Below are 21,752 nucleotides of genomic sequence, written 5' to 3'. Positions count from 1 at the left end.
CTTTGTCATTGTGCAAGTACAGAGGCTTGAAATTATTTTCAGAGCATTTGTACATAAAAAAACAAACAAAACAAAACAAAAACTGTGCTTTAGTTCTGGGGCATTGTCTGTGTTTATGTGTCTGCCTGTTAGCAGTGACCCAAAGGCTCAATCTTGATGTCAGAGCTTAACAGACAGAACAAAACATTTCAGATTTTGGTTTCTGGTCCATCTGTGATTAGTGGCTGAAAGGAGTTACGGATCCGAGCAGCTTCTGCAGCGCAAAGATGACCAAAGGCTTTGTTGTACCAATCTGACGTCCTTCCCCTGAGAAATGAAACATTATTTTTCAATAAGATGTTGAATTTACTGCACATATGGTAAACAGACTGTACTTATATAGTCATTTTCTATCTAATCAAGATACTCAAAGTGCTTTACCACACAATCTGTGCTCTCATTTATCTATTCATACAGCACTCTACTAGATCTCTACAAAGCTCATTTGAATCTGTATCAGTGCTTTAGATCACATTCATACACCGATGGGACACACATCAGAAGCAGTGAGGGGTTCAGTGTCTTGCCCGGGGACACTTCAACATGAGGCTGCTGGTAGAATCAAACCCCAACTCTCCCACTGGAGGACAACCACTCTAACCACTCAGCTACAGCTACCCACATACATTTCTGAAATCCAACCACTTGTTCTTTTTTGGAGGGTGGACTTACTTTAAGTCCACTCTGCAGATGTGAGTTAGTCTGGACTTTCCAGAGCCACAAGGTTCAAGAAGGTAGTTGGACTCCAGGACTATAGCTCGTACACCTCCTATAAGAGAACACTCCTCGTGCTCTATGGATACTGAAACCAGTGAGCAAGCACCTTTGGGCAAGTCTGTTCTCCAAGACCTTAGGGAAAAAATAAGAAATTGCATATTTGATTAAAAAAACAGTATCATGATGACTTAGATACAAAGAATGGCTCGTTTTGTTTTCTTTTAGTTACTACCAACCTGAGAACTACAAAGTCCCTGCTGGGATGAGGAGGCATGCGACTGAGGACATACTGAAACACCTCGGTCTGTTTGTCCAGAGTCTCGCACACTTTCCACTGAAGCAGGTCCATGTCCCACAGGTGGCGCTCTCTCAGCACCCGGTTCAACACAACAGAGGGTGGTGCTTCCACCTCCACAGACACTCGCCAACGTCTCAAAGGGTTTCCATCTCCCACCTGGATGATACATTAAAACAAACCACAACGCTGTGAGGTTCCTCTTAACATAATAATATTAATAATAATGAAACAAAGATGCCAACCTTTTTATAGAAGAGCTCTGTGTTATCCGAGCTGCTGCATGATACCCAGTATTTAGACTTTTCTCGTGCCTCTTTCAGCAAACTCTGAAGTCTCCCCTCCATATGGGTTTGGTATGATCCATTGTCATCCTCCAGCTGCTTGCACAACTCATCAATTGTTGGCGCTTGCAGGTCAGCTTCCACATAGGAGTTGCGCGACTGAGTAACCATTTCATGAGGGATCTAATGGGTGGAGAGAATATCATGCATAACTCAATACAAATATAATTAAGAGCCAGTATTACACTCAGGCATTAAATACTTGCAACATATCAGTTCCAGGCTCTACCTCAAAGAGACGGTTGCACTCTATGATCATATGAGCAAGGCCCTGCGTTGCTGCCAAATTTTCATTCAGATCTTTCTGGTCTGGTCTGCCTGTGGTATACTTCTTATGCATGGCTCTGGAGACGATAAGGAGAGAAAAGTGTTTAGACCAGAGTTTTCAGGTCAACATCTCCAATAAACTAAGTATATAAACCCCTCTTCCACCCAGTAGGAAACTCTTTTGATCTGCTTTGTTAAAATTTTACCTTGGGAAATTAAGGGGCTAGCTTTGCTTTGTTTTATACACAGCATGATCTCATAAAACGTTAAGCATAAAAAAGAGTCAGATCCTTTTATATCAGGAACAGAGAGAAATTCAAAGCACCCCTGAGGGCTGAGCAAAATCTGAAACTCATTTGATGCCTTCCTTTATGGAGTCACAGTGAAGATAATCACACAGGAGTCAACAGATGGCAGGCAAATTGTGTACATTTTAAAGCCAAAAATAACATGCATCACTATAAATGTTACTTAAGAGGAAAAGAAAAAGTACTTTGGTGAGAGATTGTCCTTCTTCATTATGTTGAGATGGAAGAGGGAGGGGGCCAGGCACACAGCAATGTTCATGGGTGTCATCTGATTTTCCTCCACAGAGGAAGTGACATCACTGAGAAAACAGAGGAGTGTCTGCAGCACCTCCCGGCTTTCATCTGGCATCAGCATGATGGCTGCCTGAACAGCTTGTAACCTTTGGTCCTTTGGCACATCTGCACATGCACAACAAAGGATTTTATCATTTCTGCCCAGCAGACGTGACAATAGAGAACAGGAAAACAATCATATCCCTAAGCTAAGACAGGTTTATGTACTTACACTGGTATATTTGGAGGAAAGTCTCCCCCAACTTGCCGGTGAGCAGGGGCTCAGGTAAATCCCTGAAGAACTGCTTCACCATGTCTGCCACGTCATAGGCAGACTGATCCTCATAGTTCACATTGTTTGGAGAATTTTCATTCATCTGCCTCAGAGCCTGAATTCGGGACTTCACCCCTGATTTACGAAACAAGCCCACCTGGAAGCAAAACAGAAGTTTTAATGTTAACTTATAAGCTGAGAACTTTAAATGTATCGAGCACTAATTTCATATTACAGTAGTCCCTCGCTACTTCGCGGTTCATTTTTTGCAGACTCGCTCTATCGCGGCTTTTCAAAGTAAGATTGGACATGACACAAAATGGTCTAACTGATGGATGAGCTGCATGGTCGGTATGGAATTTTTATTTAAAATAAATAATTTTATATTAATTAGCACTGGGGCAGCAGGGTAGCGCAACTGGTAGAGCTGCTGCCTCTCAGCGAGCAGGTCCCTGGTTCAAATCCCGGTTCGGGGGCCTTTCTGGGTGGAGTTTGCATGTTCTCTCTGTGCATGCGTGGGTTTTCTCTGAGTACTCCGGTTTCCTCCCACAGACCAAAAAACATGCATGTTAGGCTGATTGGTAACTCTAAATTGTCCCTAGGTGTGAGTGAGAGAGTGAATGGTTGTTTGTCTCCATGTGGCTCTGTGATGGACTTGCGACATGTCCAGGGTGTACCCCGCCCTTCACACATTGATTGCTGAACATGGGCACCGGCGACCCCCGTGACCCAAAATGGAAGAAGCGGGTAAAAGAAAATGGACGGATGAATGGATTATTTAGCACTACTGTGCAGCCCAAGCTGCAGGAGAAGCTTCTTGATGCAGCGTGTCATATCGCCGCTCTGCAGCAGATAAGTGGGCGTGGCCAAGAGCATTGGCAGGTGGCAGAGTGCAGCAGAGGCAGAGAGCTGAAATCATAACATGTTTTAGACTCTTTTAGAGTGTTTAGTTTAGAAACATTGTTTATAATATAGCGAGTGTGGGAAGGGTTTAAAATGCTATATATTTATATATATATATATATATATATATATATATATATATATATATATGTATATATATGTGTGTGTGCTACTATTCCTTACTTCGCAGTTTTTTACTTATCACGAGGCTTCAGGGTATGGATCCCCCACGATAAAAGAGGGACTACTGTAAAAATATTGTGCAGAGCTAAGGAAAATCAATGCAAGAAAAGTATACATTATATTTTAAAAAATGTTTACATTTGTTAGCATAGATTATGAAATATAGCACTCTTTATAGTTATGCTGTTCCTGACCTGGTCAAGACACTGGCTCCTCAGGTACCGCAAGGCCTGCTGCAGGCCGAGGGGCAAAGGCTGTCCAGAACGATGCACGTGCACTATGAGCGGCACTCCAAACACATTCTTGTCCTTGTAATCTGGTACCTTCATTCTCTTCATGAATTTTGGCACAGACCTTAAAGAATGATCAATACACCATCTTTAAAAACACACAAGTATACAATGGACAATGGATACAATGGAGTTAATGTCAAATAGTAATAAAAATGATCATGGGTATTCATAACAGCTTAAGCACACAACGTTGAATAAAGGCTTCAAGCAACAATGCTTGTGTAATAATTGTAATACATGAAGGTGTGTGTGTGTGGGGGGGGGGGTCTTGCAAAAATACTTTTTTTTTCTAAAACGGGGGCATCTAAATTACACAGATTCTATAAGTCGTTAATGTATCAAAAAGTGAACTTACCAAGTCCAGCCATGCTTGTTTGACATGGAGTACTTTTCCATAATTGCAGTAAGACGCAGCAGAGAAAACTTCTGTAGCAAACTCAGCTGGCCTGCTGTTTGGTTTGTAATCTGCAGAGATGCCACTGAGTGACTTAAGCGATTGGATATCTGAAAGCTGGGCCATCGTAATCTAATGCAGTGAAAGATAAAATGCAAAGAAATAGTGTTTATTTGTATATTTTAACTATAAAGATTGTGTAGGCTGATTTTATTATGTTTACCTCCAGGATTCCTACCTATTGGGTCTTGTGAGAGAAGCACCAACGCCAGAGTCCCTCCTTTCCCTGAACTTTGTTGATTCTGTCTCAGCTAGTGACACTTTGTCTCTGTCTCCATCAACAGGTGTAGTTTGGCTTTCTGTGCCTGAACTTCCCTCAAAGTCCAATGTGATCTGACTGGAGGACTGAAAGCCTACAGTCTCCTCTTTGTTGCCGACTACCCCCTCTCTTCCAGGTAAAATGTTTTTTGACCAGTGGTCTACAATCTGCTGAAGACCGTTGACATGCAGCAGTATGTCATCCAGGTGAGGAAATAGGTCCTCTTTCTCTAAGTCAATTAAGTCTCCAGTACTAGCATAGAGATGTGATCCAGGAACATTATCGTACACACTGATACGACTACCTCTGGAGCAGCACTGGGTGACAGCTCTGGATTCCTGTCTGCATGAAATTAGTGGGGAGTCCAAGTGCACGCTGCCAGTGTGCCAGTTAATGGAGGCTCCATTGGCTGGAGACAGGCTTTCAATGGACAGTGCTTTGGGAAAAGTTCCTGGTTTATGGTCTTTGGGAATGTGGACCACCAACTCTTCATAGGAGCAAAATTCATTTCTGCGGTTTTGTTCTGCAACTTGGACGCCTGAGAAAATATCTATGTCCTCCAAATACATGCCACTGCGCTTGTGGTCAGCTCGATGAGTCTTGCGTTCTTTCAGACTGGGTGTGCTGACTGTGCTGTCACTAGAATGGCTGCTACCTTCACTACTAGACTGGGGATGTAGAACTTTGCTGAAAGGTGGTTCTGGAGCCCCATCGTCTCCATTTATGATCTCAACGCATTGCAGTCTCTTCAGTGCCTGGGCCTCCTGCTGCATTACGGGAGCACTGATGATCAATGTCTTGCGGCCCCCTCCCAGGGTTCCTCGAGATCTCAGCAACTCCATGCGCTTAAGGAAGTCTTTGGCACGAATCCGGCTTGTCTTTATATGTTTATCAGGTAAGGAGCCATAGTGAGAAAATTCTTTGGATATGTGAGGCATTGTGAGAGAAGTACAGTCTGGCATTGCAGCAGAATCTGAGAAAATGCGGTTAGAGCAGTCAGAGTCCTCTGTACTGAGACCCCTATGACCACTTCCTGCACTGCTTTCACTGTGCAAAGAAGAAACCTCCGGTTCACTGAGGTCCGTCAGAACACTTTCACTGCTGGTGGTGGTTCTCAAGGGGAGGCTGTTCTTGGAAGTCTGGCCCTCTCTGTGCTTCCGAAGCAGAGAGTCGATGTCCTGTAACCTGGACCAACGCCGGCTGCTCCACTCAAATGTCCATTTATCACTGATTGCAAACAGGTCGTCTTCATCAGAGTCTTCACTCTGGGGAAAGACAGAAAATGTTTACTAGATCTAAAAACATAACTTTACTTCTTTTATTCTGACATATATGTCACATCTAATGTATAAAAACCTTTATATTTATGCATTGTAATAATTTTTCAACATTTAGTAAAAAAAAGATAAATGTATGCTATACAAACAAATCAAGACTGATACAAGGAACGTAAAACTTTTCCTACAGCTTTCAATCATTGAAAAGCTTTTCTGTTGTAAGGAGTGGCAAAAAAAATCTTCAGAACATCAAGTGGTTGTCAAAAGTCCTTGGTAGCATCAAACATTTACTGTATCCAGTTAGTTATAGTTGTAAGAAGCAGCTAGAGAATGTGTCAGCTATGAACAAAAATTGTAATATGTTTTACTAAAGCTTTATGAATCTCACTGTGTCTGTGACTAAAATGTTGGCCTTCCTACTGCATTTGTTCTAATTTTTACTAAACTTTAAATGTGAATACTTGAAACTACATCTCTTTTAGAAATATTTAAGTTCTGAATGCTCGGTTAGAAAATCTATGACCTAGGTTAAGTCCCTCTGTCATGCTCCATTATGGGATTTGACTAATAACTGTAATGTTGGTTATCAGTATCTGCACCTACATCTGTATATTTTTTGTGATATAAACTGTCACTAGTTTGATCAAAGAATACTATAATTATCACAGCTGTTAGTTTGTTTTTTCAGCATTGCTCATACAGGAACATGAACTGTTTGCTTATTCTCTGCAGGTAAATAAAATATGAAAAGCAACGATCTCATCAGAGTATTTTATTTAGTCTTGACTTTACATTAGCGTACAATTAATGACTTTAAGCATTATGCATTTTGCCAACAGTGAGGAAATAGTAAATGGTTCATCTGAGTAAAGACTTTCCAATATATCAATAAAGACAGAAAAAACACATTAATTGGTGTTGGCAGGCTGCATTTCAATCTGGCAACAAACAGAACGTAATATGAATAATGACAATAGCATTGGTAAAGAAGAAAGGCTAAAAACACCAGATAATATTTATATTTAAGCAGGAAGTACATACAGATGTTTCATTCTGCCAAACATCAAATCTTATTGGAACAGACTCTTAAAATTATAGTATTGCTTTATTTACCAGATGCTAAGTTATGATCCCACACCAACAACATTTAAATAGCATTACTTTGAAATTGTTTAAAACATAAGGTACGCACACAAACAAAGCAAACAGTCTGTAGAAACAAAAATTCATGAGCTATCAGCATTTAAAACATCTATTCAAATTGTATCTATGTTTAAAAGCACAGCACGTGTGTGAATAAGATGTCAAGAAAAACAGCTAATGATCCAACAATAATATATCAAGTTTTATTACTTACTTTTTTCTTTGGAAGATTCACGTCAAGCTTCATAGAAGCACATTTGTTCAGAGTGTTCAGCCGCCTGCAAGAGAAATATCCCAAAGATAAAAACAGTTCTCAACAAACCAGATAAAGTAATAGACTCCTAATGAGCAGACTAGATTGCTATCAAATGATCATTTACTGCTTTGAATGCACAACGAGACCCATAGAAAACCTCCGTTTGTCATTACTATAAATACCTAAAACCCAATAAACACAGGCATTTGTTATCTGATGGTCTTTCTTTAGAGTTTGGATCAAAGCTTCTGTTCTTTAAAGGATAAAATCAGATTTTAAAGATTCAAATGGTAAAGTGGATCTCTACATACTGCATAAGCTCTGATGGAATGATTTACAACTTAAATACAGATGCAACTTTGTTTTAACTCAGTTATGTAAGTCGCACAGAGACAAAGCTGAGTTATATTTATAAAATCTGAATTTACTGTAAACTCTAAAGCTTTTAGCATGCGCTCTGTGTTCAGAGTCTACTTGAGTTTTGTAAGTGTGACAAGTGGAATATAAACGGAACGCAAAATTTCCCAAGATAGCACAGTACGGAGAAAATACGACAACATGACAAAACAAATTACAGCTCGACTAAGGCAAAAAGGAAACCAACTTATTGTAAGATAATCACAGGCTTTAACTGCTCCTGACATGGCTGGAAGTCTTTTTAAAGCTCTGACAATAGTAGACTATGACAAGGCTGTGATGGAGGCTCTAACTGGGCTCCAGCTGTAGATGACAGGGGTTATAAAAACAAAATGTTCCCATGTACTGAAAATAGAAGGACACAACTGAGGAGAGGATTTCTAAGCTGGGGGCCTTTGATTTCATGGGCCTACAGAGCTTTGAATATGGTTGCTAATAGAAGAGGCTGCTTATCCAGAGATCATAGACAACACCTACATGTATGAAAAGTCGATCGGTTTTATTTTGATCACAAAAGACATGCATGACATGTAGGCTGGTTTTTATTTTGGTTACGGGATTATACTGGCATAACGGACTAAGGAGGCTTTTTTTTTAGGTTACCATAGGGATGCTGAAAAGTCATGGACAAAATCACTCAGGAGGTGGAACTGTTTCCATTGTCTTCTATTCACGTCATGGCTAGTTTGGAATTTCAATGAGTTGCTTTAGGGTTGTTTAGAGTCAAAGTATATTGAGCGGTGCGAGGCACCACTAATGCCTCTCCTGCTTTCCCTTTTGGATCGTTGCCATAGTTACTGAAGTGCTTTTTCATTTTGGCTTGACCAGAAAAAAAATCCACATGGGCACTGGAATGGCATGATGTGGAGGCACCAGTTGTCAGTTTGATGTAGTTTTTGTTGTTGTTGTTCTTTGCTTTCAATTCAATTCAATTCAGTTTATTTATATAGTGCCAAGTCACAACAAGTCATATCAGGGCACTGAACAGGAACATTTATATACATCAAAAGTAAGTTAATATAAGTAAGTTAACATATATCTGAGGAGCAGACTGCTTTGAGTTTAACTTAATCGCAGACTCATTTGAGCAAGCGTGAAGGCAACAGTGGAAAGGAAAAACTCCCTCAAGAGGAAGAAACCTCCAGCAGAACCAGGCACAGGACAAGTGGCCATCTGCTTCAACTGGCTGGGTTTGAGAGGAGAGGAAGGAGGAACACTAGCTATGTTTACATGGACATAAGTAATTGGATTAAATGGCGATTCTGAATAAAAATGCGTTATGTAAACGCCCCATTCGGATTATTCTTTGTTGATTCAGCTCAATCCGAATGAATTTGTAATCTGAATAGTCATGTTTACATGCACAAAATTATTTGACCAGACGGAAATGTTTTCACATTACCATAAATAATCCAAATGCATCTTTACATGGGAACAATCTATTCACAACGACATGCAGCAGGCTTTTAATCTGAACAGAAGTACTGACATGCGCAGAGTGGTAAACTGTCTTTAAAAAAAACAACAGAAGAAGAAATTCTACTTCCGGGATGGACGTAAACAAACCTGAATGCCCAAAATGGACCTGCAACAGGTTTTAATGACGGTGGAGACATTACTGCACTCCCTGATTGAGCTACAGGCAATACAGATAATGTTGAGCTCTTTCAAAGTTTCTAGTAGAAATGTTGCATCACTGTATGTATGTATGTAATCCAAATAACATTTCAATCTGATCAAAAATAATCTGTACATGTAAACATAGCTACTGGCAGGTCAAGAATCACATGTAAAGATAGAAATAGTATAAAATGAAAACTTTTCAATTTTAACAATTAATTTTACAAAATGTGGACAATTTGTCCTCCAGTAGTCTAATCCTACAGCAGCATAACAAGCCAACCCTAACTATAGGATTTATCAAAAAGGGAAATCTTAAGCCCAGTCGTAAAACTGGACAATATGTCAGCCTTATGGACAGAAACTGGAAGTTGGTTCCACAAGAGAGGAGCCTGATAACTGAAAGATCTTCCTCCCATTCTGTTTTTGGCAACTCTAAGAACCGCAAGTAAGCCTGCAGTCTGAGAAAATATGGGACAATAAGATCTGTAATATAAGATGGAGCTAGGTTGTTGAGAGCTTTGTAGGTTATAAGTAAGATTTTGAATTCAATTCTGAATTTGACAAGAGAGCCACTGGAGAGAAGCTAAAACTGGAGGGATATGATCTCTCCTACAAACTCCATTTAACACTCTGGCAGCAACATTTTGGATTAACTAAAGACTTTTTAAAGAAGTTTTTGGGAAGAAATAGTGCAAACAATACTATTGATACCTATTGATATACTAATAATATGTACTTATGGTCAGTGAGTACTGGTTCACCAGTTTAGTCAATGTCATAAACGTCAAAACACATTCTTAGACATTTTCCTTTCTGCGTGAGATTTTTACGCCTAATGACATAAAATGACAATGTTGCATTAGATAATGCGGAAAGTGTATTTATTTTTTACTTATTATTATTTTTATCATTTCCACTTCCTTAACCAAAGGAAAGTACGTGTTATACTGTTGACTCATTGGTAAAGAGCCATATTTTTCAGTGTTGTACATTTACTTACTTGCACAGAGGTTCCACAAGATCTTTGTCCAAAAAGTCATGATCTCTTTTCACGGGTGTGATGTCAATGGGAAACTGGGAGTCTGAAGGAAAAAACAGGAAAATTGGAACAGGTTATTTTACTGAAACTGCACCAAGATTGTAGTCAAACAAAGAGTATGTGAATAGAACCAAACACCAAATTATTTCTACATGTAAAGGAAGACAATTAAACTTTATGTGACAGTAATAATAACAGACAATTTGTTTAAACAGCAGCAGAGGCTTGCTCAGGCAGTGAACGTCTTACATAACTCAAAAGGCTGAATCTAATATTCCACAACATTTATGCAAAGTTACTCACTGCCTATTAAAGGCACATTAATGCATTTTTAACACATACCATCATCAAGAACACTTTTGCACTCTGAAGTTTCCTTACTCCACTAACTGTTGGAAAATAACCATATTCCACCAAAGCACATCAAAAGTCGGGCCACAACAAAAAGATCTGTGGGAGTGGAGCTCCTTAAAGTTCTTACAAAACCCATTTCTTCCCATGACTTCAGGCATTATGCACCGGAGACATGTTTATGAAGTAATCGTTGCTCTGAAAAGATTAGATTTTAAAAGCATCCATTCTATTTGTTTTGCGGTGTCTAGAAAAAGAACTGGCTGCTGCTTTAGCTCGAAGGCTTTCCAAGAACTTTTGTGTAAATAAGGCCCAGTGTGCAACACATGAATACATGCTTTTGTGGACGATGTCGGGGACAGACCAGATGACACTGAAATGCCACAGTCTCGCTCTCATATGTCACTGTAGATCAACAATAAAAAATGTGTTATTGCAGAAGACTGGTGTCTGTGAGCTACTTCTGCTTTTAATATTTATCTTTTAACTGAACAGCTCTCTCCGTGTGATGAAGGGGTGTGGGTGTTTTTTGAGTGCTTTTATTACCTTCAAAGAGCTGAGCATACTGGGGAAATCCTGCTGCCCGCAGCCAGTCACACGCCTCTTTTGCTTCAATTTCTAAAAGGCAAAGACGGAGATAAAATGTGAAAATCAACCACATTAACAGAGTTTGTTTTTATTTTTGGCAAAGTTACCATCAACCAAAAACAGTTTCAAATCCCCTCTGCAGCTTTTATCCTACAGGCACCGTCTTATTGGAGATGAACTGGAGTAGTTTTCATGCTGAAAAGTCCCATAAATACAGAAAAAAGGGCAAGAAATGTTTTATCATTTCGAAACAGGAAATTCTTGAAGAGATTAATATTAGTCAAAACAAAATTAAAGGCCTGTCATTCCTCAAACTAATGAATATAGGCCCACCATATTTTGTGTCAAAGCTCGACTAAAGTCATTTTATGTTAAGAAATAACAGAGTTGTAGCCATTTTGGTCAAACTGAAAATTATATTATTTGCCATCTGATTATATATTACAATGTCCCATGAGTATGTGTCATGAATCCTTTAAATTGACTGAATTATAGCCTTTTTGTATGTTTTCTAAGTTCAATAGGCTGTAACAGACATCTTGAATGGGGTTGGCTCTAAAGTCACTTATAGATGCACACACATTTATTATATCTTGAAAATTTCATTCAGTTTTGTCAAGTGGTTCATGAGATACTTTGCTAACAAACAGTGTTAACTCCAGATGGTCAAAGGCAAAAATTTTAAACCGAGTTTTTCCACAATTTGTTGGAGTTCAAATGTCTTCTGTGTCTCAGTCTCAGATTTGACCACATGAAGTTTTACTTCAAGACTGGTTTATATTCATGTTGTGTTTTTTTTTAAGTTATTTGGCTGTGGCAGCCATCTTGAATCAAGTTGACTCCATAAAGTTATAACTTGTAGATAGAAGAACATCCAATTATTATCTCTTGAAAGTATTATTAAAATTGGTCAAGTGGTTTATGAGATATTTTGCTAACAGACAATGTTTACTCCAGATGTAGTCAGAATTTAAAACCAGGTTTTTCTACAAATTCATTAGATTCAAAATAAGTTTTTCTGGGTCTGTCTCAGATTTTGATCAAATTTTAGTTCAATATCTTTAAAAGTGACTGATTTCATTTGAAGTCAATTGGCTGTGGCAGCCATCTTGAATCAGGACATCAAATGATTAGTTTCTACACATTTTCTTAAAACTCATCCCGTGGTTCACGAGTCACGGGCAAAACACATTATTGTCCACCTACGCCTTTCAGTGGCGGGCGAAAAGAAATGATGCAAAATAGTTAATTAGGATGAAATCTTTACCGGGCCTGTTTGTGACTCAGAGCAGGTGAACACCTGAAAGAGAAGCGACCCTGCAGCCAGGATCATAAACCGGTTCTGCTGACCTACAGGGGAAACAGACTGCTGGCACCTTTCCATTAATGCTAATCGAGCTTGGAGCCATTTACCGCCTCCGCGAGACGTGATGTCTGACACACCAGTGATTCAACGCACAGGCTGCTTTCAATTAAGAAAACTTATAACGGTTAAAACAATGTAAATTGCAATTTGTCTGTTCGATCCATCCATGTTTCTTTAAGAAAGAAACAATAGATACAATTATTTTGGGAGACACTCGTCAGTTTTTGATTAAAAGTAGTTATTTTTTAGGTCATTTCGAGATCAACAGCACAGATTTCAGATTTCAGTCTTGTTACATAATTACTTTCTGATTTTAGCTGTTCTGGACAAAAAAACAAAACCTACTATATTTAATTAACATGTCAAACTGGAGAAAACACAAACCAGTTGAGAAACCGTCAAAATAATTCCAGCCTATACAAAATATTAGCCTTCACGCTGATTAAAAAGAAATAAAGATTAACAAACAAATCAAATTTCTAAAAAAACAGTCATTCTGCAGCTACATTACAATATATTTTTTACCAGGGCCAGTGTTTTTTAAAGCCCCACAGCTAAAAATGTTGTACCACACATCGGTGGTTAAACAAGTTTCCACTATGTAAAGAATCTGAATCGCTGGAAAGACAGAAAACATTACATTCAGGCAAACGAACACATCAGTGGCGCACACAGGTGACAAACAGATCGCACGTGTGAGATCTCACTTTCTTTTTGACGCACCAAAGCTGCATGAACCACAGCCGCACACTACATTACACTTCTGCTGGCATACATCGTTTTAATGATAAATTATGACTCACCTGTGCTGCTGCACTTCTGCTTAACCCAGAAATCAACAAAAACTGACTGTGGTCGGCAGAGCAGCAACTGAATAAATATTAACAGCTCCCCGTGTCCTTGGATGTCAGAAAAGCCACTGTTTACCCCCTTAACCAGCAGTTAAGTCAACATGTGTACGGTGCCAGGAGTCACTCTGCTCTGTTCCCACCTACATCAGCACAAGCTTTCTTCTCAACTAGACCTCCCTCCCAGGTGAATAATATCAGGCCTGCTTTATTCAGCTGCGGCACATAGTGAGAGCCCTGCCGGGCCCTCTTGTGTCCCACAGCCTCAGGTTGGACCGCTGAGAGAAAAGTAATATGAGCTGGGAATTCCTCTGTTTTGCATCCTGAAACATGATAGTGAGACACTCTGTCCTCTCATCCTCTCTCTAAGGAAATCTCATGTGGATAAAAGGACGGGTGGGCACGATGCCAAAGAATGAGAACTTGTGTTTGCTCTCTACGACCCGGAGCCTGAACGCTGGGTACAGTGTAGAGTTACAATTTCACAAAGAAATGAAACCCAGTTTTGCCACAACACAATAGCAGAGTGTCCAAAGCTGTGTGTGTGTGGAGTATCTATGGAACAGTCTACTCCTTCCTTTACAATTCAGTTTTATGCAACGTTCTAAAAAAAGAACAATGACTGATTATATAACGTACAATATAGGTATGACACATAGCATAGTGACGAAGAAAAACATAAACAAACCCTTGACAAAAATAATAAGCCCCAACAAGAACAGCTTATTTTATCCTGCAAGCAGAGCAAAGCTTCATCAGCATTCATTTCCTTGTCATGCTGTGATGCAAGAACTCTAATATTCTCAAACACGGAGTTTCCCTCCAGTAAAACAAATTGTTGTGTACTCACGAGATATTTTCATCATTCGGCTGGGTGTAGATCACACATTGATCAATTCTTAAGTGTGTTTCAGCTTGTTAGAGCATCTTCATTCCTGTGCCGAGCCACATTCCTGCTCTCTCTGAGCACAGCTGGCAGTTTGAGCTACAGTCCACAGCTCCTTCTTTCTCTTTTCTCTTCCCAGCTACACCCCCCCACCCCCAACCACCATGTGCCTGTCTCAACACTAAATCTAACCTTAAACCCACCCCTTTCTGTGGCAGATTCCAACAGACACCCCCAGTTTTTCTTTACTACTCCTTGTGCCCAACCCTCCTACCCAGCTCTGCCCACGACAGCTCGTTCATACACAAGTCAGCAAATGTTTTAGCATGAAGCTGCACTGAGTCTGAATCCTCTCACGTCAAGATGTCCTCTTAAAGAACTAACTACCGTTTTGTAATTTGCTTCGTTTTCAGTGTTTTCTCTCTATTCGGTCAGATTACACAAAGCTGACTTTTTACAGTCTTTCAACATGATGTATTTAAAACATGCTGAAAAGCAATGTGGGAAAGGCTTCATTTAGGCAAACAAAAGAAAAGTGTGCTTTCAAAGGCTCCAGATGTTATTCCAGTGGATCAAGGAAATGGAAACACGTAGACAGCTGAGCTCGGGGAAAACCATGACATAAACTGTCGGCAATCAGTAGCGATGAATCACGCTGGCTCTCAAGGCTGCGCACTGGCATCATCAGGGTGATAAATTTCTGTTTCATGACTATCTAACCTTCTAGTATGTGGCTAAATCAATGAGTGAGACAAACAGATTGACATCTGAGACAGAAGACAGCCAGGAAGTAACCTTTATACATAGTTCAGCACTAAAATAAAGCTAATTAAGTTGCTGAGTGAAGAGCTTCTTTATACGTAATTAGACTCAGACAGGAAACTAACTAACTCTCGGACTTTAAAAAATTGTACATTAAACATGTATTCCAAGGAAATAATCGGGACTTTCCATGGCCCTGTGATTTCATACGAACATCTTATCCATTCACAATTTCCAATCATGTGAGCGGATTTCCAGATGTGGCCCACCTCTGCTCTGGCTGCCTCACTTTGTGACGTTTCTTCCATTTCCTGTTCGGACGTACCGGGGCCAGAACTGGGTAATAATCTTAAAGTACAAACAGAATGACATAGGTAATGCACTTTAGTTGCCATATAAAAAAAAACCTTCTAATGCATTAGAATTTGAGAGCATAAAGTACTTTAAGTAGTATGATGTAGTCCAATAAAAAACAAAAAAAGATCTGAGTGCTTTTTTCCCCTCCCTGCATTACCACAGAATGAATCAGCCAGACAAGAAAAGGCTGGAAACGAAGTCCAAGATTATGTTTGAACACCTGGAGGGAGAAAGACAGAAATAACAACATGAACACAGATTCTACTGACTACTGTAGGTGTCATCATGCTTGGCGACATTAGAAGAGAGACCTCTTTTCCTTTCTGAAGCGAGCTGCACATAGACACCCACTCACAATGAGCAGTCAGCTAAGACTAGACAGACAGCCAGGGGAAACACGCAGACCCCTCCTCTAGCCTGCCTCAAAACCACAACATCTGATGTTTCATGCCCAAAATAGCCCTGCATTCCTCCTGTCTCACACTTTGCAATTGTTCATACGGGAGCAAATGGGAAGCCCAAATTATGATGCGCGATAGCCAAAGGCCAAAGGTAGGGGGCAGAGAAGCAGTGTGGCTGTACATGCAGGAGGCTCAGGAGATCTGTTCTCTATTAGGAACAGATTTGGGGGCTCATTTATAAAACTAACTTAAACAGAAAACATACTGAGACGTGAAAATGATTTTATCTTTATGTAAAGTCTGGTCTTAAAGGAAGGGATGGGTGACTTCATTTACTGCAGAATACTTCACTTTTTGAGTGGCCCATCAGTATAACTGTCCACAGCATCTTACCTTGCATGTATTTCTTATGTTTTGCCAACTAATGCCATGACGTCATCTTTCATACGTTCGCTCACATAAAGTAAAAAAAAAAAAAACTGTTTTTTTTTATTTGGTTGATGGCTAAAATGCTGATAGAGCAGAACAGATACATTCTCTAAATTATAACAAAGATTATCCATCCATCCGTCTGTCATCCATTCATTATCTTCCACTTGTTCTGAAGTAGGGTCGCGGGGGCAGCAGCTTGAACAAGAAGGCCCAGACATCTCTTTCCACAGCCACCTCTTCCAGCTCTTCTGGGAGGACTCCAAGGCGTTCCTCAGGGGAACTAAAGAGACACGGTCTCTCCAGCGTTTCCTGGGTCTTCCCCAGGGTCTCCTCCCAGTCTGACATGCCCAAAACACCTTCCAAGAGTGGCGCCCAAGGAGCATCCTTATCAGATGCCAGAACCACCTCAGCTGGCTCCTTTTGATGTGGAGGAGCAGCGGTTCTACTCCGAGTCTCTCCCAGATAACTGAACTTCTCACCCGATCTCTGAGGGAGAGTCCAGCTACCTTGTGGAGGAAACTCATTTTAGCTGCTTGTATCTGTGATCCCATTATTTCGGTCACTACCCAGAGCTCGTGGCCATAGATGAGGGTAGGAACGTAGACCAGCCAGTAAACAGAGAGCTTTGCCTTACAGTTCAGCTCCCTCTTCACCACAAAGGACCGGCACAGAGTCTGCAATACTGCAGATACTTCACCAAACTGTGAAACTGTGAGGGATATAAAATGCAGAGCTGACAAATGTCTGTATGACTAAATGTTGATGTAAGAAACTGATGAAGCCAATAATGTTATACATCTTAAATCTGTAAAGAAAAAGTAGAATAAATCCTTTTCACAACAAGCGACTGGTCATTTTGAGATGCAGCGCAATGCAACAGTGTGTTGAGACGCACCACCAATCTGTTAATGTAAATGTTTTGAGGTTTTTGCTTCATAATTACTGGTATTCTTTGCTAAAGGTCAAGTCAAGTCAAGTCAGATTTATTTTTAGAGCACATTTAAAACAGAAACTGTTACCAAAGTGCTTAGGTAATAGGTAATAGGTAGGTGCTAAGGTAATAATAATTATTCCATACTATAGTTTTGAGTCTAAATTCAAGTATTATAAATGCTTGTTTTATTTACAAATGAAGCTCCTGATCCTTTAAGAGAAATGCCGGCAATTCATAAAGGTGGATTAAACGAGCACAGCCCTGTGTGATTCACAGAATGTCGTGGGAATCAAACCTTCCCATTTTCTACAGGAGCTTTAATTAACTGAGCTCTGCGTGTCCCTCAAACTCCAATATCCTCAGCCCCGTTTCCACCATTCTCAACAAAACAGGAGGCGCTGCAGGCAAGTACCCACAACACATTCTGGGTTTACACCATCTTTAAACACATAAGGTGTTGAAGTAATGAACAACGGTAAAATCTGTCTGCAGAGGTGAGTAACAACACAGTAGCTCTGTTGTTGCTCTAGTTGTGATCGGTGAACAATCTAGCTGGCTTCACGAGCCAAGTAATTACAGAGAGCCTGTGCTGAATCACCCGGGGACAACCATTCCCCTCATTTGATATGGAACATGCTGGGGACCTGCTATCCTGTGATCCTCATGGGATGCAGGTTTAAAATGGTCACCTCTCAGCTGGGTTGCTAAGACAACAGAGCAAAATGTTCTAAACTACAAATGAGCCAGCAAATCTTTGGGCAGCTTTGCCCTGTGGTCCACACCGACCTGTGGAGAGGTCCTTTCAATGGACCACACGTCTCCAGCACTAAGCGGATAAAGCAAACTTCAGCAGCCCCTGGAGAGCAGAGGACAAACATGGTCCGAGCCCAGGAAAAAACCAGTGCCAACAAGGCATTAGCATTCTAAACTCATGGGTCAGGACTTCACACATATCCACTCCACTCATCAGAAACAAGCCTCTTAAGCACTCTTAATTACAGAGCCCTTCATCATCATTTGTTCCAGGATTCTTGTTCTTTTCTGTTAGAGGTCGGATCATAGATACATGCTGTTGGAATATAAACATTATCTGGTTAAAGACTTTTAATTGATCCACTGGTGCAGGATCCACAGCAGACACACACGCTCACAGCAGGAGCCTATTGATTGTGAGAGTAAATAACAGAACTATGTGAGCTCGAGAGCTGCTGTTGTTGACCATTGCCAAATCCCGCCGGGTCAGAAGTCGTTGGGGCTGTTTTTATCTTGAGATTCTGTATTGAATTTAAACACGAGCAGCACAGCTGTGGTAACGCTCTCCTTCATGTCTGAAGGACACCCTGAGAGAGGGTTCTTTCATCTTCTGGGGAAACAACCCATTAGCTCTGTCTTTCTCTTCTTCTATCTCAATCAAGACAGGAAATACTGGGCACGGCTTTTGCAGCATCCGTTGCTTTCCAATGAAATCACTATGCACCCAAAACTTTAAACAACCTGAATTCACCAAAAGTTTCATCATCAAAGTTGAAGCTGATTCATTTTATAGCACCCTGTATGGGAAGACAAAAAAAAAAAAAGCAGCTTTATGGGGGATTTACTGTTAACAGCATGTGGGGGCATGGTGGTTTTTATTATTACTTATGAGAAATCACCACAGATTGTCTCACAAAGATGATATCACCCTTTGTTCCATGTCGCTAAACAGCAGACTGGGGAGAGTCTCTCTGCAACCGCAAACAGCCTTTCAGTGAAGGATTAACAAATTATCCCTGACCTTAACTGTAAACTGATAGCCCACTTGATGCGATTGGTTGCCACTGCCAGAAGACAAAAAGCGGACTGCAATGTTTGAACTGCAGCGGCCTCTGGACAAGCCGAAGCTTCAAAGTTCAAATCATAAGCTCTGCAGAGTTTTGATCCAACAAGCGTCACAAATTTACTTCGTTTTCAGAAATATCTCACACCAAATCCCCTTAGGAGGCGTGGAAACGAGAAAAAGACCAAAGGAAGTGTTAACTTTACAAACAGGTGCTTTGCCCCTGTGGTCACCCTACAGGAATCACTGACACATAAAACAGAAGAGACACTTAAATAAAAGCCTTGTTAAGAGACATCTGACGCCAAATCTCAGGAAGCAGTTAAAAGCACATCAGGCGTATTTTTGTTGAAACACAGATTTTTTTTTTTCTCCACCAGTCTTGCTCTTTGCAGTTATTATGTCTGCAGTACACGAGTTGAGGATGTTTACTGTTACACAGATGAAATAAATAATGCAGCGCAGGAATAAACATGCAGGTTAGACACTAATGAAACACATCAAACGTCATCTCTGAGCGGCTTTCATCCCACAAATTGGTGGGGAGTTTTCCTTGTCAGATTATGTTTCTTGTTGTTTTTAGTTCTCGGGCCAATAAAGGAACCACATAAACAATAAAACAGCCTGTTGAAACAGGCCCTGCAGATATATAGTACCTGTGACCATCTGTGCTCCCTCTGGTGCAGATCTAAAACCTGGAAACAGACTTCAGTAATGGGGATTGTGCTCAGGGCCTGTCTGATGTTCTCTAGTTCTGCCGTCTGTTGTTAAAACTCTTCATCTCTTCCTGTTTGTCTTTTATTTTCCACAACAAGACTCAGTTCTGAGGTTTTTTTGCTGTTGGATTTTCAGCTCTCCCTCCTCCTTGTTTCTCTGCCAGATCCCTCTTAACTGCCCATACCCTTCATGTGGTCACACGATTAACTGAATCCCCCTATTTAACAAGCTCCTATAGGTCTACATTTCAGTTTTCATTCTGATTTAAAGTCCATGCATGTCTTCTTTTATGTAAAGCTCAGCAGACTGCATGCCTTGCCATGTCATGCTGTTTTCCCACTTAAAAATATACGGTTGTGTGGCTGTAATTCTTCCTTCCCTTTGATAGCTTATATAAACACTGTAATTTGCTTTTCCAGCATCGCCTTATAGCACTGCTAAAGGGGGAGCATGAATTACTGACAAGCGTGAAGCCTGCTGAACTGAAATCATGACTCAAACGTGGAAAAATATCAACGCGCTCCATAAGTTGACAAACCCACACAAATTAACCATCTCGTGTTCAGAAGTTCAACTCTGTAATTTGCAAATTGCATTTCATGTGAGACCGCAAGCCGGTAAAACACAAAATATGGGGGAAAATGCTCAATAAGATGACCATGAAAAAACAAACTGATGGTCAGAGAGTTCTCTACAGCTTTATTAGGTCCTCCTTCCTCTCATTTGGAAGGGTTCCCATAGGGGTCTAAAGTGGGGATCCCTCCTTCTCTTAAATTGGCCTCAGAGAGTCAGAGGATTCAGAATGGGCCAATGTTCGAACAAGGGCCTCTACCGTGAGAAAACCTACTCAAGACTTCCACAATTACCGGTACAGCAAAGAGCCACTTCGAAGGATGCTAGTCCTAATTAACAACATCAAAGAGCAGCCACAGGACTTCAGCAGGAGCCTTGCAACTCTCGCGTAATAAGTCTGTGGGTTACAAACATGCTAGTGATCACCTCACCGCACATGAACTGGTCTAACTAATAGATTAAAATAAACTGAAGTCTTTCCAGTCTTTCCACAGCTGAACAGTTACAGACTGGAAATCTAAAATGCAGAAGTATAAAAGACTAGCTGCATTCAGAGGGACACACAGAGGATGGCTGTGTGAGCTCAGAGAAAACAGGAGCTGAATGAACACAGCTTTGTGCACTCGAGTCATTTTTTCCAGCTAATAGTGAGTAATACTCATTTCTACCAGAGGAGGGCAGCAAAGTGCTGAAATTTGAAACGCTTCTGGATGCCACTGGAGTTTAAACTTGTCACTTGTGGAAAAACAAAAAAAATAAGTACAAGTTGAGCCGTAACACCATTTCATACTTAATCATGTTTTTTTTTAATTATTATTATTATTATTATTATTATTATTATTATTATTATTATTATTATTATTATTGGGGAGGAGGACTAAGTCATATGTCTTAAAGAATACAATCATCCTTGAATCTTTCAAATATTTTCAATATTAAGTTTGTGGTACTGTATCACTGCCATGAATAGGCCCATAAAGCATTTTCCTGTGGAATTTTCTCAGCTGTGTAATACTGAGGGCCAAAGAAATTCTCCAAGTTAATGTGTGACTTTCCATTCCTGTACTAGTGCAGCTGAGGCATTTCTGAAATTTGCACTTAGTAAATGATTAGCTGGGAACATGTGGCAGCTGTCAGATATTCTGTCTAGGTAGTACACTGATTCACACACAGGAGGACATACATCTTTACAGGTAGACTACAAGCTGAACTGCAGGAAAATCAGGATAGTGAGGAACTTTTTCAATACAGCCTTTATTTCCAGAAGTCCGTTTGGCACAACCAAACTGTTCCTGGCTGTAACAAGATTCTTCAATCAGTTACTCATTCTTCACCAGTGAGGCTGGAAGTTACAAAC

At 40.3% G+C, this 21,752-nt stretch overlaps 1 protein-coding gene across 1 annotated transcript in view; it reads right to left on the bottom strand.

Annotated features, from left to right (window-relative positions):
• stard13b (StAR-related lipid transfer (START) domain containing 13b) overlaps positions 1-21,752 on the bottom strand; it is a 63,177-nt gene continuing 41,425 nt past the window's right edge. Inside the window, exons 5-17 of the mRNA XM_037677604.1 lie at positions 11,262-11,333; positions 10,326-10,407; positions 7,244-7,307; positions 4,529-5,874; positions 4,252-4,422; positions 3,798-3,957; positions 2,476-2,674; positions 2,156-2,369; positions 1,625-1,739; positions 1,297-1,518; positions 993-1,210; positions 712-888; positions 1-306 (exon numbers count right to left, since the gene is read on the bottom strand). Of these exons, the coding sequence (XP_037533532.1) occupies positions 189-306; positions 712-888; positions 993-1,210; positions 1,297-1,518; positions 1,625-1,739; positions 2,156-2,369; positions 2,476-2,674; positions 3,798-3,957; positions 4,252-4,422; positions 4,529-5,874; positions 7,244-7,307; positions 10,326-10,407; positions 11,262-11,333 (3,158 nt within the window). The 3' untranslated portion in view covers positions 1-188. The remainder of the gene's footprint in view (positions 307-711; positions 889-992; positions 1,211-1,296; positions 1,519-1,624; positions 1,740-2,155; positions 2,370-2,475; positions 2,675-3,797; positions 3,958-4,251; positions 4,423-4,528; positions 5,875-7,243; positions 7,308-10,325; positions 10,408-11,261; positions 11,334-21,752) is intronic.

This window comes from Nematolebias whitei, chromosome 6 (assembly GCF_014905685.2).
Source record: "Nematolebias whitei isolate Nwh7 chromosome 6, NemWhi1, whole genome shotgun sequence".
Lineage (NCBI taxonomy): Eukaryota > Metazoa > Chordata > Actinopteri > Cyprinodontiformes > Rivulidae > Nematolebias > Nematolebias whitei.
The sequence above is the reverse complement of the archived record's forward strand: the minus strand, read 5'-3'. Positions and strand labels throughout refer to the sequence as shown.